At 34.6% G+C, this 16,311-nt stretch overlaps 1 protein-coding gene across 2 annotated transcripts; it reads right to left on the reverse strand.

Annotated features, from left to right (window-relative positions):
* Nucleotides 1-1,779: 1,779 nt before the first annotated feature.
* On the reverse strand, nt 1,780-16,299 carry CFAP96 (cilia and flagella associated protein 96). Of its 2 annotated transcripts, none has more exons than XM_072950448.1 (8): nt 16,240-16,299; nt 13,843-14,030; nt 11,585-11,804; nt 9,750-9,887; nt 9,583-9,658; nt 7,655-7,834; nt 3,599-3,768; nt 1,780-2,019 (listed from the first exon to the last, which is right to left on the reverse strand). In XM_072950448.1, the coding sequence occupies exons 2-8, from the start codon at nt 13,940-13,942 to the stop codon at nt 1,971-1,973; spliced, it is 933 nt and encodes a 310-aa protein (XP_072806549.1). In that variant the 5' UTR covers nt 13,943-14,030; nt 16,240-16,299; the 3' UTR covers nt 1,780-1,970. The 2 variants fall into 2 exon arrangements, with proteins under 2 accessions (XP_072806549.1, XP_031547279.1); XM_031691419.1 differs by lacking the exon at nt 16,240-16,299 and adding an exon at nt 15,924-16,082.
* Between the last annotated feature and the right edge of the window lie 12 nt (nt 16,300-16,311).

A 16,311-nucleotide genomic window follows, 5' to 3' on the forward strand; every position in this document is an offset into this window, starting at 1 on the left:
ATTTTCAATTGAAGTATGTACTTTTTTTTATACATAATGCTATTGCACACTTAACAGACTACAGTATAGCATAAACATAACTTTTATATATACTGGGAAAACAAAAAATTCACGTGACTCACTTTATTGCAATATTCACTTTACTGCAGTGGTCTGGAACTGAACCCACATTATTTCCAAGATATATCTGTACATAGTGTATCTTTTTACCTCTGGCAGACATTGAGAGTGTTTTTCTTGACCACTAGTTTTCTGTAATTTTATTATGATGTGTCTTCATGTGCATTTTCTTTGTGTTTATCCTGCTTGTGGTTCTTTGGGCATCTTGGATTTGGATTTATAAATTTCATCACATTTGGAAAATTTCAGCCATTATTTCTTTAAATCTTTTTCTCTCTGCTCCTTTGAGACTTGATTACACATATGCTAGACCATTTGATATTGTCCTAGAGCTCACTGGCGTTATTTTCATTTTCTTTTCAGTCTTTTCTCTTTCACTTTGGATACATTCTATTACTGTATCTTCAAGTTCACTAGTTTTTTTCTTCTGCAATATCTAATTTGCTATTATTTCCAATTACTAAAGTTTTTCATTCCAATATTTTATTTTTCATCTCTAGATTGATTTTTCATTGGGTTCTTATTTATAACTTTCATTCTTCTCCTCATTGTGTTCATATTTTCCTTTAAATATATTAACTTTGCTAGGTGCTAATAACCATAAACAAAAATAGACATGGTCTTATGGTACTTATAGACTCACAGAGGATAAAAGGCTAAATGTGAACTAAGAAGGTGCTATTTGAATACATAACAGGGGCACCTAGCTTCCTCTCAAAGATCAGGAAGGCCTTACTTAAGGAAGAATGTTTTAGAAGAGATCTGAAAGTCTACAAGTTGGAGTTAGTAAGGTAAGAAGATGATGGATGGTAGGAAAGGTTCCAAGCTATAGAAAATGGATAAATCCCTCCCAGGCAAGGGACAGCATGTCTGTCATTATAAGAAGTGAAATAAATCCACCATAGATAGACTGAAAAGCGCAAGGGAGAGTAATAAGAAATGAAGGAAGAGCAATGAGCCAAGTCTCAAAGAGCTTTTTAACCCTGATATAGATTTTGCCTTTATCTTAAGGACAATGGGAATCCATGTATTTAAATAATATCTTTTAAGAACAGATTTTTTTTAAGCAGTAGGGTGACTGAAGAGATAACTTGGTTAGGAAAGGGTAAGTCTTAGGATGCTGCAGGTCAGGCAGCTCTGGACAGAAGAGTATGAGAGGACACCAAAGACCAACTTCATCTTGAAACTGTGCTATTTTTAATAAGATACTGAACTAAAAATGCATCCCCCACTCTCCCTTTCCTCTGCTCATCCTGAGGCTGCCATTGGCTGATCTGATGCTTTACATAGGCCATAAATAGAAGGCATGGTACCACATAAGCTGAGATACTTGCCTCACATATAATGTGTGTATATATGAATCGATGAAATATGACTATCAATATTTCTCTTTGATGTTAAGAATGATTTAATGGGCTATGACACCTGGATAACTATCAACTCAACTTGCAAATATCTGGAGGAACAGCGAATTAAGAATTCACTCTGCACTTTTAAGCCTCCAGCCCCAACTTCCACCCCTACCCTCAGCCCTGCAACTTTTTAGCAGTAAGAGAGGAGTAAAATCTTTCAAATGATAAGACTACACTTCAAGATTTTATAACATTCCTAAACATCTCCTCAGAAACACAGACCTAAACACAGATCAGCAAGCATATGTTAAATTATCAACAAACATTATTTATTACATAATAGTACTAAAAGCAGGAAGAGTAGTAGAGCTGCAGGCTTAAATGTTTTTTAAATACTTAAGCTATCTCTTCCACAAAATTTTATATTTTTCAAATAATTAGTACTTGATAATAAATTTTTGGTAGTCAGAACCTATAAGGCTATTTGTCTTCCAGATGCTAATAGGACTGTATTGAAGCAGTCTTGTAGTTCTTCGTATTTAGTGCCCTAAAATTGGAAAATAAATGCACATTTAATTTTGTAGGTGCTGGCAATATATCTATATATTTCAAAATGTTTTTGTAATAAAAAAATTAACAATCCAAAACCAAATTTTCTCACCAAATAAAAGCTTCACTTTATCTGTCAGATATACTTTCAAAATGTAATTTAAGAAGGAAAAGCTGGTTTATGAGAACAATTTTAAATACTACTGCCAAGAGGTTTATTAGTTTTAAAATTAGGATAAAAAAGCTAAAACTTGATCTAGGATAATTTTTGTGATAATGGAAAAAAAAACAGATTTCAATAAATTCAAATAAAAGATAAACTTCTGATTTTCCAAAAGAACAATCTGTTACTTTTTCCTTTGCTCTGCTCTAAGCATATATGCTAAGGCGTCACAGAACTTTCCCAAATCTGTTCTCTGGATAGAAAATAACACACAGAAAACCTGAAGCCACCCTGTCCCCACCCCTCCAGAAATTCTATTTGAGGGTAAATGTGGTGAGGAAAATTCTAATTTTACTCTCAGTTCTATTGTATGGAAAAAGTTGGGCAGAGTACTGATATGTGACTTGCCGAAGGATAAAGTTCAAAGGACATGGAAAAAAGCTCCACATCCCAGTCCAATCCTCTACCAACTAGCCCACAAAGAATATTATTCCTGTAGACAACAGTTAATTTACATAAATAATGAAGAGCAATCTTACTTTTGTGATGTAATAATAATGTTGATATTATAATCACTGTCCACAAGTGATAAGGATGTACTACCGTTTTTATAAGAAGGAAGAATGTGAATTTGATGTCCTTTACCTAATCTATTGCATGATTACACTTAAGTTAGAAATACGGAAAGTAAGTTTACTTAGCATTAAAACATTCTCACTGAATAGGTGTAAAGGTAGTCAAATAAATTTCTCGTTATTTATGATCTTGCAAACACACACCAAAAGAATGATGGATTGTCCTTTTCTACTTTATATTCTGAACTTCTAAGAACTTCTTTTCAGTTTTGAGAGTGTTCAAAATTAGGTAAAATTAAACTTGTATGATACACTAATAACATATGTATACTTTTCCTCAAAGTATTATAAAGTGATGACAACAGCATTTTTAATTAATCAGAGTATCTCCTGTTCTCATATATCATTTCAAAGTTAAGAACAAAATGAGTGTGATTAGGACTCCTCACAATTACTGAGAGCCTGAAGCCCACATAGAAATAATAATTAAACAAGGGTCAAAAGATTCTTTTGAGAAATAATGTTAACATGTACTGCGAATTGAACTATATATATCTAAATAGTCTCAACTCAAAATAAGGTTCTATAGGTTTGCTTTAAAAATTATGGACAGAGTAGCTTGGTATGGATAAAATAAACTTTTTCAATTGGGAATCTCAGAAGATGAGAAAGAACTTCTACAATGGAGGGCAGGTATGAGGAAGAAGCTGAGATTTCTAAAGTCACCCAAATTTGTCATTTTTTAAAAGTATGTATAAATAGAAGATATTATTTTGAAAAAGCCTCAAAGTTGAAAATAATTTGTCTTGGTTTATGGGCTAAATGTAACGTATTACTACCTTTTGACATTCAAAGTCATTATGCTTTCAACTGGTCTGCTTTTTGGTCCACCTGGTGGATGGAAAATCTTAGGACCTTTGCTGGAAATCTGGCTTGTCAATTTAACCTCGTAAGGGTCAGCAGAATGTGAAGGGTAAGGATCAAATGTTCCTGCCTTCATTCCACCAGCCTACAAATAAAAATGAGACAGTTTAATGTGGTTTTGTAAAAGTCCTTCCAACAAAATTAGATTTGGAAGAAGTTCCTACATATCTGTGCATTGTCCACGGAGTTGGCTTTACATTTAAAGATTGTCTTTACCGTTTAATTCAAACACCATCAAATACTACCTTCCTATCACCAATTTTACGAGGTTAAGACACTGTAATTCCTAAAGTTCTCAATTAAAATGCAAATGTTTATAAGAAGGTAATATTCTAAACCAGCACCAAGGGTTACTATTTTAGTGAGACTTTATCAGATCAAACTATCATCTACTTGGGACATGAGCCCATTACCGAGGTCACATGTATTTTGACAGAGAAGGAGTTAGGGCTCAGAACCAGAGGATGAGAGAAGAGGCCAAGGGTAGAGTTTGTCCAGCAGGGAGCCTGGCACAGCATGAGTTCACCAAATGTCAGTAAATGATGGGGAAGATACGAAAAAACTTTCTTTTAATTAAAATAAAGGAATAGCACATAGAAATAGAAAAGTGAGAGGAAAATGTGATCCACAGTCAACTCTCTGCACCCACAAGTTCTGCATCCTCAGATTCAAGCAACCTCAAATTGAAAATACTTGAAAAAACAGAATTTCAGAAAGTTCTAAAAAGCAAAAGTTGAACTTGCCATGCACAGGGAACTATTTACATAACATTTACATTGTATTAGATATTATAAGTAATCTAGAGATGATTTAAAGTATACGGGAGGACTGCATAGGTTACATGCAAATACTATGCCATTTTATATACAGGATTTCAGCATCCTAGAATTTTGGTATCCTAAGGACAGGGGGGAAGGGGCGGTCCTGCCACCAATTCCCCATGGATACTGAGGGACAACTGCATTGTACCTTATGCTTTTCTTGCAATCTATTCGAGAGTTCAATCAAAATATTTTTGACCTATACACAAAACAAACATACGCTTTAACTTTTTAAACTGATTTACCAACATTATTTTACTATATTAACAATATTTTACTAACATATTTACTATCATTATATTATATGTGATCTCCAAGAAAACTATATACAATCACAATAACCTGTTTAATTAGAAATCTTTTCTCTTACAATGTCTAAGCCAGATATACATGAAAATTTCATTTGAAAGACATGCTTGTAGTTTTTCAAATTTTCCAGATTGAGACACATGGATTATTAAGAACAACAAATAATAAGAAAACTTAAGAAAATAGAGTAAATTAATTAAATAATGTAAAAGCAAAATGGATGAATTGAAAATAGAAAAATATATATGTCAAATAAACCAATTTACCAGATGATGTGATAAAAATAAATAGACAAATCTATAATTATAATTATAAATAGATAAATCTATATTATAATTAAGATAAATCTACATTATAATTAAATCCATATCATAATTAAGATTTAAAAATAAGTGGTAGAAACCCATGTATATGGAATATCAAAAACTACAAAATAATATTTTTTAAACTTCTGTTAATTTGAAAATCTGAATGAAATGGTTTTCAAAGAAAATATAATCAAAGTTGACTCAAAAAGAGATAGAATGCTTATAGAAAACAGATGAGCACCATATAAGAAATTAAGCCCAGAATACTTCCTATGAGAATTCTTTCAAGCTTTCAAGAACAAATATTTCTGATGCTATTCAACTCTTACAGAACATAAAAAAAGAAGGCGATCTCCATGATTATTTCAAGATGCTAGCATCTATTTACATCAAAATAGAACAAGGCATATAAAAAGTACAGACCAGCTACACTTAAAATTATTGCTGCAAAAATACATAATAAAGTATTAACAAATAAAATACAAACAAATCTCTTAAAGATTAATACAACACAGCCAAGTGGGAATCAGTCCAAGAAATCTATTAAGTAACTTACCTTATAACAAGTCAATGGAGAAAAAATGGTGATCTAAGGAGATTACACCAAAATATCCAATATAATTCTACATACATTCCTGATTTATTCTTACTTTTGGCATCTATAATAATGAACACTAGACGTGGTTCCATGATCCCTATATCATGTCCAAGTACTGCACATGAGCATGACATAGAGATAAAATTATTGGAAAGGAGGGAGCAAAATTATTTGCAGATAATATAACCTTTATCTTTATATCTAAAAATCCAAAGAGAATCAACACAATAAACAGAATACCCATTAGAACATAAGAAACTTCAATGAAGTGGCCAGTTATTTTAAAAAATCAGATGTTTTTATAAGGACAAATAATGTAAGGGGAAAGATGACAGGGGAAAAAAATCATTGACCAGGACCTTAAAATAAGTAGGAATAAATATGATATATAAACCTATCTAAAGTAGAATATTAAAATCTGCAAGAGAAATAAAGGTTTTTATAAGTAGTTTATTTCTAGATCAGAAGATTCAAAATATAAACATGCTAATATGAGCAAAATTCTAAAGACTTAATTTTAGAGTAAAATACCAAAGGTCTCTTTTTTTCCCAGAACTTTACAAAATAATTCCGATTCTAAAGAGCATTATTGGAGAACAGACATATAAAACTTTTTTAAAGAGCAAGAAAAGACGAGACCACCCAATATTAACATGCAATAATAACTCAAAGTAGTTTGGTACTGGTAGAAATAGATCAAATAGAATGAAAACTCAGGAAAAAAACAAAAAATGATCATTTTGATTTGATAAAGACGGCATTTCAAAGCAGAGGGTATAGTTCAGTGGTAGAGCATGTTCTTAGCATACATGAGGTCCTGGGTTCAATCCCCAGTATTTCCATTAAAAAAATAAATAAGTAAACCTAATTACCTCCCCCACCCCTAAGAAAACAAAGCAATCAAAGCAGTGGTGTTCAGAATTGCTCTATCAGTGAGATCAGGAACTTTTTTAAAAAATCAGTTTTATTTGCATTTATTTTAAGTATAATAAACTGCACCCATTTAAAGTCGTACAATTCTGATTTTTGACAGGTGTATAACACTCTAGAAACCACAACCACAACCTAAATACAGAACATGGCCTCCCCGCAAAGCTTCCTTCTGCTTTTAAAACTGAATTTTGAAAAAGATAAAAGCTGTATGCTTACCTTGCTCCTTACATCAAAATATATTTCAGATGAAACTTTAAATGCAAAAGTTTAGGACTAGTAAAAAAAAAAAGTCAGGAATGTGTACCCTTCTAACACTGTCGGTAAGGAAAGTCATTCTGAGAATGACAAACTCAGCACAAAAGACTGATAAATTTGACCATATCAAATTATTAAATTTCTGAATAGCACAAAATACTATAGCCAAAATCAAAGATTCAACAGACTGGAAGAAATATTTTCAACACAAATGACAAAACAATATCCTTAAAATATGAAAAGATCTTACAAACCAACATGAAAAAGACAAATATCCTAATTGAGCATCCGCAAGGAAAATGAATAGGCAGCTCACAGAAGACAAACCAAAGTATAAACTACAGTTTATAAACTGTAAGAAGCATTTTCATTTTTATTCACACTTGTTGTAAACCTCAGCAGAAGGGAGACAGTTCATTTTAATCACCATTTCAAAACCTAAAGATGGTCTGGCTTTTTAATGGTTTTGAGAAAAAATATGCCAAAGATCTAGAAAGGCATGCAGAAAATTCATTATCAATTAAAATACTTTTGAAATGATTAATAATTATTTCATTATAAGAGACTCATTATTCCTTACGCCACCCATGCTTTGTGACTTTTCATAATTTCATAAAAACAAGTTTCAAAATTTGGGGCAAGAACATAAACAAAAGTTTATCATTTACATAGGTAATAATACGACAATAAGAGGCAACATTTCTTCAAAATACTTAATATATTTTCATTCTAAAATTTTTAACTTACCTTTTTACCAGGAGAAGAGGGCTTGAAAGGTTTTGTAGGTAATTCTTTCTTCTCTGCTTTTTTAATTGGTGGTAAAGGGTTTTCAAAAGAGTAAGGATTGGTATCAAAATATTCCCTTGGGTAAAGATTTAATTTGAAAGCTGTCCCTTTAAGTAAACCATGGTGTTCTTCATTCTCTTTCTGTCAATTAAAGAGTTTAAAATTATATAGCAAAAATTACTCAAATTGGAAGTAAGGTAGAGCTGAATATACTTTTAAATTTTAATATAAGCACGTAGATTTTTAATATATACTACTGGTTCACTTTTTTTATATATTCCTTTGTTAGGTTCTATTTTTATGATACAAAAAATATGCTTACTTATGAACAAGCACAGCTATGACTGTCCATTTTGGATACACATTGATTTGAAGTATAAAACTCTATCACTTGAACAAATCTGTATTCACTATCTGGGTGACATAATGCAGTAAAAACAAATTGGTCTCTAGTTCAAATCCTAATGCCTTCCTGCTTTTTCTTAGTGACTCTGGGAAAGTTACTTACCCTTTCAGTGTCACATTTTCTTCAAATGTAAATGATGATGATAATATCCACCCCCCCTCCACCCTTTAATGCTGTTATAAAGATTAAATAAGTATTATAAAATACCTGGCATATGGTAGGCCTTAAAAAAAAGTCAGCTTTTACTTCTAAGAACAAGGAATACTGAACTTTTTACATTATAACGTTTTTATATTATAATATTATTTTAGGAAAGCCAGGGACATAAAATTTCTGACTTACAAATAAGTTCTAAAAGTAAGAATGAAGGAGCTTTACTATAAAGAGAGAAAAGTATCTTATACCCATAAACTTTGGATGAAAGACTAATTATTGAGTCATTGATAAAACTGCCTTGTGTGTATTTACATATTATGTATTATTATTCCTACAGATGAAAAGTAATTTACATAGAATTTTATATAAAGTGAATAATCCATACATAGAAATAAGAGATGCTTATTTTCAAATGACCAAGGTTTCTGCCCAGTTTAATAGAAACCTCTTCCTGGATTTGGACACTCTCATATGCAAAAATGGCTACTATCCTTCTGTCTCACAGCCCCACTGCCACTTAAAATCATCACGGATAAAATTATTGAAGACTGAATGCCTAAACAAACAAAAATGTAAAAACTAACATAGTTGCTGTTCAATTTCTATTTCTTAACATCCAGATGCACTTGACTTTTCATTACTACCAGCTTTCTTTAAAGTTATATTGATTTTGTTAAATTATGTTGATATTCCAAAATTTCTACAGGTTCCTCTGCTCATTCACATGTAGACATTCTCCACATGGGTGAATATGCTTTATTTTAAGTCAAATAGTGTAGAAAGTGAGTGTAAGAGGCATAGACCAGTACGTCTAAGGTTTTATTTCTGCCATTTCATAAAGTGAATCATTTTCTCCCATCCTTTGGCTCTCTCTCCTGTAGGTACTCATTTTCTCCTCTCCACTTCCTCCCTTCTCCCAAGTCCACTCACTCGCCATAATGGCTCGATTGGGCCAAAAGTACCACCACTACTACTTTTTGGGCACAAAATAGTAGGCAAAGACTAGGATATGACTCTTCTCCAAATAGAACACAGCTGATCAGGCCGAGTTAACAGAAGCCTCACAGCTAGTCTACAGACATGTAGGACAGACGTGGGAAACCACAGCAGCGATTAAAGCTCATCCTGGGAAGAACTGAAAGGAGCTATAGCAAGATGTGGAAATCTAACATCAAGAAGGTAAAATTATCATAATTCATAAACATCAACCTGCCACTACCCAAGTAATACAAAGAGGACAAAACAAACCCTCATTAGATCACAGGTGAATTCTCTAAGTCAACTAATTAAGAGAAATGTTGAAAAAAATTAAAATAGAGTCTTTTACCTTGTAATTTAGTTTTGGTGCATCATAGAAATCAGCAGAGTGTGAAAACTGCTTACCTATGGTAACATTCGCATAGCTAAGGAAGGGAAATAACAATGACTTCAGGGTTCAGAAATTCATTTTTTTAATCAAAACGAATGATACGAAAGTGTTAAAAAAAATCTTACCCATATCCAGTTCCTTTCTTTCCTGGGTTTGTGTATAAATTCTTTCCAGGTGGCTTATATTTTTCTCTGGGTTTTGACTGCGCACTGAAAAATGGGACTGGTCCGCCAATTGTTCCATAGTAACTTCCTAATCCACATCTAAATACAGTTTAATAACAAAAAGGGCAAGTTAAAATAGCAAATTTTATGTTACCAATGGAGAGAGAGAAGGCGGACAGGCAAGATAATGGGACGGTCTATGAGACAACCAAAACCTTTGTTACTGTCAAAGTTTGACATTGCTTATAAATCTGAATTAACAATTTCAAGAACTAGACAGACATCAACATTGATTACTTATTATCTCTGGCCTACAAATAAAGGTTCTGTTAGGAAAAGATATTCATTCTCATTCACTGCTCTTTACACATACATTATAAAATTCTCTTAAAAATTAGTAAATAAAGCAATGATATCACAGAGAAAAGGAAATTATGCACAGGCATAATCTAACTAGAATTTGATTTAATGCAAGCATTACATATTAGTACATTTAGAATGTATTAAATGTCCATGGTTCTATAATCTATTTTGAGTAAGGACCAGTATGAGGACTTCTTATTTATTCCACCAACCTCTCTTTTTGGAGACACTATATCCCAGTATATCACAGATGTTTTTCACGTATCTGTGATCTTTAAAAAGAAAGAAAAACTAGCCTAATTGTATAACTGTTATTATTTCTTGGCTGACAAATGAATATAAGCACATTATAAAAACTATATCAAGCCAGCAATTCCCAATTGTTGCAAGAGGTCAAAACTCGTCAATTGGGGTAGAGGAGGCTGAAAATTAGGAAAAAGTTATTTGAAGGATAAAATACATATATTACATGAAAAAGAAATGAAGTAGTGACCCAAAAAATGCATGTTTGAATTTATATCTAAGAAGGAAATGAAGGAGGCCAAAAAAAAGTAACAATAATAAAAATAAACAATTCAAACCTATCTAAAATGTGAAAATGTGGAAAAAGATAAACTACCGTAACAGAAAAGAAGACATTCTCCACACTTAATAAAAACTACATAATTTGACTTTGAAGACTGCAGCTTTACTAATCTCATCAGTACGACAAACACAAAATTCACCTTCACCAATCCTCGTCTGTCATAAACTCTAAATTGAGAGTCAACGTTACTGAGTGTGAATTAACGTGATATTCTGAAGCGCTGCTATATGATATCACAGACTATATGATTTTGTTTAAGCATTTATAGGTAAGGAAAAAAAGAACCTCACATTGACAATTTTCACAACTAAAATGTTGTTAAACCCCGTACATGTATCTTCGCACGTGATTTTTAATAATGTATCTTTGATAAATTATCTTCCTTATTCGAAAAAGGTTTCTTCTAATTTCACACTTTTTATTTATACTTTTTTACAGTTTTAAAAACCAGAAAAAACAGTCAAGGGCACAGATATGATGACCCAAGGCAATTTTTTTCCCTTGGGTTAGGGAAAACTAATCCAAAGTTGAAACCTTGAAAACTTATTGCAAGGTTTTCAAATAAACTTATTTTCATTATTTAGTTGGCTTTTTTAATGAACTGAAATAAAACAGTGACATAAATAACCAAAAATTCAACGTGATAATGAGAATCTACTTAATCAAAATTACCTGTCAACCTAAATCATCCAATATAACCATCTTTAAGGCAAACTTAACCTAAGAATCATACTTTACAAAAAATGAGTCATACATACGTAAGTCCTACAGAAAAAAAACACTTAATTTAACCCAGAGGACAGAGAGATGCAGGAGATATATGTAAGACTTTTCAACAAATACTTACGGCTTTTTCTCTCCGTTAGTAGGGAGAAAGGCTTTGCCTAGATTTTTTTTGGCTTCTACCATCATATGCCGTCTCCGCACTTGATTCAGGTTTACGTAGCCTTCGCCTTCAAAAACCCTTACAAAATGGGGATCAAAATAACCTGCCTGGAGACTTGACATTTCTTTGGATCCCCCAGGTAGTAGCTGTCTATTTTTGCTTGCAGCCTCATTAAAGGGTCCTTTAAAAATAAATTAGGAATATCATAATTTTGAGTTCACTAGTAATTAAAGGACAAGAAAAAATAATTTAGAAAAAGTTTTAAAATGGGATTTGGGCAGTGAGTTTTGAGCTCTTGAACACAGCTTCAAAACGTTTGCTGAAAGGTCTGTGTCAGGGGCAACGCTGACAGTAAGAACTAAGAGGTTTCCATTATAACATTTTAACGATTAGACTGAACTCCTGTTTTACTAGTCATCTAATCCAGTCCTTTCCCATCTATATACCAGAAAACACTGTGTGAGAATATAGTAGGAAACGCTATTCGTGTCAGTACGTAAGTGAGAGAGAGAGAGGGAGAGTGTGTGTGTGTGTGTGTGCGCGTGCGTGCATGTGTGTGTGTGTGTGTGTAGGTTGAAGGAAAAAGGAATTTGACACTCAAACTGAAGCAATTCCCCTCCTGGGTAAATACTCAACACATGAGCGCCTACATCCACTAAAAAGCAGAAACAATTAAAAAAAAAGACAAATAAGAATGTTCATATCAGCTTCACGCATAACAATTAAAAACAAAAAACAACTCAAATGTCCACTGCTGACTAAAATTGGCACTTGCCACCTGCCTCTACAAGGACTGGATCACGCTGGCACTTGCCATCTAACTCTGTTCAGATTAAATCACAAGCCGCTGCAGCTGCTGACCTCCAACACACCCTGAAAGGAGTTCAGGACAGAGGTCAGGAATGAGGCGCTCTGTGCTCTGGGAAAACTGGATGAACAGGCCTTCAGATAGTTAGATATTTTCAGAAAATTTTATGACCCCAATTCTCGCATCTCCTCATATCTAGAAAAGTACCAAAATCACAAACAGCGACATCTGCTCCTCGTGACTAGCAGCAAGCCTCTGCCTAAGCATGTGCTTGACTGCATGTGTCCCCCTCACTGAAATCATGTGTAATATTGAGCTTTCCCCCGCCTCTTGGCGGGGAATAGTTTCTCTTGGGAATAGTTTCTCAGAGCTTTCTAGAATGCTGTCTCCCGAGCTATAGTCCTCATTTTGCCCCAAATAAAACTTAACCCACAATGCTCAGTAGACACCAACAACAGAAAAATAGATAAATAAATTGTGGTATATTTACACAATGAAATACTAGTAGCCCAATAATTTTTAAAAGGCTAGTTTTATGAATATTTAGAACTTCTTTTGTAATTTGCTTCTAGGAGAGCTCAATTTGTAAAGTCCTTCTATAACATGAAAGAATTTTTTGAAGTGCAAAGAATCCTGAATTCAACTGGCTCTTAAACTGTGCATTTGTACCATTGATTTTTTTTTATCTTAAGGTTTTGAAATGGTAATATATTCACACAGTTCCAAATTTAGTAGTGTGAATATTTCCATGATAAATCCTCCTTCTACGCTTGGCCACTCAGTTCCTCTCCCACAGGTGACCATGATAATAATTTTGTTTTCCAGACAATGTTCAGGCATTTTCCAGTGAATATTTTCATATATACCCTTTTCCAATTTCAATGTTTAGCATACTACATGCAACATTCCGTACCTTGAACTTTTATTTACTAATGTATCTTGGAGATGTTTCATATCAGTGTATTCTTTCTCATTGTTTTGTTTATTACCCTCCTAAAAACCCCTCAGCTATTCATTTAGCATTTCATTTTTCAAGAAAGTGATCATGGATGGCCTTTTCAGATGCAAACATAAATGCTGTTTGCATAGTATAGTTTCCCATCTAAGGAGGAAAAAAAAACAGCTAAAAACACAATATTCCAGGAGAAAATTGCCATGCACCTTGGAAAGAAATAAAATTACCTACAAGGAGAATATACAAAGGTAGGGTAGCCCAATAAAATTAGCTTCTTGCTATTATGAAATTAAGTTCTCTCTTAATTCTATTGAAATTTCACAAGTTTACTCAACTTTAAACCTAAGGCTTTAAAATGCAGGCCATTAAAAATATCATTTAGCTGAAATATGAAATCTAAAATTTCACATAGGAAATACCCACTCTTGGGCTACAAAGAAAACCAAATATACTTACGATTAAACTGTGATACATATCTGTCACCCACAGTAATATATTCCATCTCACTGAAGAGGCCAATTCTCTCCATGTCAGTTTTCCCTCCTTCCGCAGGCATGGCTGCTGCTTGGGGTGGTGTTCTCTGTATTGGAAACTTCAGTGGTTTCCTTACAGCTACTTCTTGTATAGCAAAATCCTGCTCTATGCTGAAAAATATGGGAGGAAAATTTAGGGAACAGGTAATTACTAAATTCCAGTCCAAGTTACTTTCAGTCTGAAAGTTAACATGCAGAGTTACATCCTAAAACAACAGTCCCAAAATATGTGAGGAAAGAATCTACTTTGTGGGGCTGAGGGGGAATAATGAGGATTCAAAATTCCCACCATGAACCTTCCCCTTGACCCTCCAGGGAAAGTAACCATAAATTACAAAGAAATGTGTATCTGTTGCATTGCCAAACAACTGTCAAAATAATAAAATGATTACCGCACAGTATGGAATAAATACTGTATAAACAATATTCTTCTTGTGAGAAGTTCAAGGTTGACTGACATTTTCAGTTTAGATAAAACAGTTCAAACATACTGCACTGACCCTCCTACTGAAAATGACTTACTTTTTCAGAATGTGCAACACACGCAGGTATTACCCTATAGTTCTTGAGTTTTTGCACGTTTAAATGTATGTAAGAAATGTGCCACCTGGTGAAATTAGTTCATAAAGGGGATGAGAGGAGAGACAATGAATCAGAGTATTGGTTAAAAGGGTTAAAGGGTAGACTGCAACTATGAGTTTTCTTTTGAAATATCACACTAAATATGCATCTGTTTATTTGGATATTGCTTATTTTAATTACACATGTTCTAAAAGAACGCTTCCATTTCATTGTAATATTTTTTAAGCACCAACTAGATCCAGGCACTGGAGGTACATGAGTGAATAAAACAAACACTGGCTTATGCTTCCCAGCTTATAATTAAAGGTAAGAAACTTTTGCCTGAATTTAGGGCAAACTGTTTCAGTGATACTAAACAGGTCTAAATTTACTACTTGAAACTGTGGCTCATCTTTCCCCCACCCCCTCCCCATCCTACCTCTTCTTCTGATCAGGTATGATTTAAAACTAGACATCAGTCAGTTGGAGTGTACTAATTCGACTTACATCACATTTCAAAGCTCCAGCTCCACTGTCCAACCTCAAAGGCTTTCTGTGCTGCTACAGGGGCTCAAATCCTTTAAGTGGCTCACAAAGCCACTATCACCCTCATCTGTCACCACGAGAATCCCCTCCCTGGCCCCTGGGCTCCAACTGTCTTCTTTCAGTTCTCAAGTTGAGTTCTCTCCAGCCACAGGACTGTAGCACATGCTGTTTCACTTTAGGCAGGTACTTCACTGTGCTGACCCCCTTTCGTTTCCCAATTAATACTAATCCTTCTCATCTTTTAGCTCATTCCTCATTTCTTTAATTCCCTCTATCATAGCGGCATGTACTTCTCTTACCAAGCCCTCGTCCTGGTTATCTAACGGGTTATTTTACTTGAATTAACAGCTGCTTTCCCCATCAAACTATTGGCTTCAGGAAAGCAGGAACCATGGTGAGTTTGGTTCTTCCTTACCACACTGTTCCAGTGCAAAACAAAGCGAGCTGTAGAGAGAAGAAAGGGGGGGGGGGGGGAGGTGGAGGAAAGAAAAAGGAGGAGGAAAGGAAAGTTCTTCCTTGACTTTTTCCACTACTTAACTTTTCTTGAGCAACATTTGCAAAACCATTCACTCATTTATCTAACACTTTGCAAACCCTTCCTCTGAGCAGGGCTCGCTGGTAAAAGCTAGGAAAAACTGAGAAAAGGCATAGATCCTGCCCCTTAGGCAGCTTACGCTCTGGGAGACAAGGCATAATCAGGTATAAACACAGTAGAACATGGCAAGCTCCCTTCGAAAGGTAGGGACAATGTGCCGTTGTGGGGAGGGGGGTGAAGGAGGGGCATAAAACTTCTGTCTGAGGTGGTGAGGAAAACGATGTCCCATTAGGGAAAGGGGGGGCTCACAGTAGGTAGGTATCCAAAGGACAACACCTAGGAGGCCGGGAGGGCCAAGTCACCTTTGAGTAGGGCACTCAATCGGACAAGCGAGCTCAGGTCATCCCAGCTCCAACCCGGGTCGACCCAGCTGCAGGAGCGACCAGGGCCACGCGCCACGCAGCGCGAGCGTTTTCCGCGCTGGACCTCGCTGCGCAGCGTCGCCGCACGCTCCGCGCGTCGCGGGGATTCATTATGCCGCGTTGCCTTGGTTACGGGAGAATCCATTCCGAGAACGCTACAGGAAGGTAGGTGGAAGGTTTCAATCCACATCGAAGAACACACAGAAAGACATAAGAAAGTATGTAGGATACGACTGACACAGTCAACAGAATTTACCGAATATGAGTTTTCTGCTTCCCGCCCCATTATCTACCCGCTAGAGGTGGCGTGGTGGTACGCTCCACTACG

The sequence above is a fragment of the Vicugna pacos genome, chromosome 26 (genome assembly GCF_048564905.1).
Source record: "Vicugna pacos chromosome 26, VicPac4, whole genome shotgun sequence".
Classification (NCBI taxonomy): domain Eukaryota; kingdom Metazoa; phylum Chordata; class Mammalia; order Artiodactyla; family Camelidae; genus Vicugna; species Vicugna pacos.

Coding starts and splice junctions, on each gene's coding strand:
- CFAP96 (XM_072950448.1), bottom strand. CDS start 13,942: ATGCCTGCGGAAGGAGGGAAAACTGACATGGAGAGAATTGGCCTCTTC. Junction 9,888..11,584: donor ACTAACGGAGAGAAAAAGCC/GTAAGTATTTGT, acceptor AACTGTATTTAG/ATGTGGATTAGGAAGTTACT. Junction 2,020..3,598: donor ATGACTTTGAATGTCAAAAG/GTAGTAATACGT, acceptor TTCCAATTTTAG/GGCACTAAATACGAAGAACT.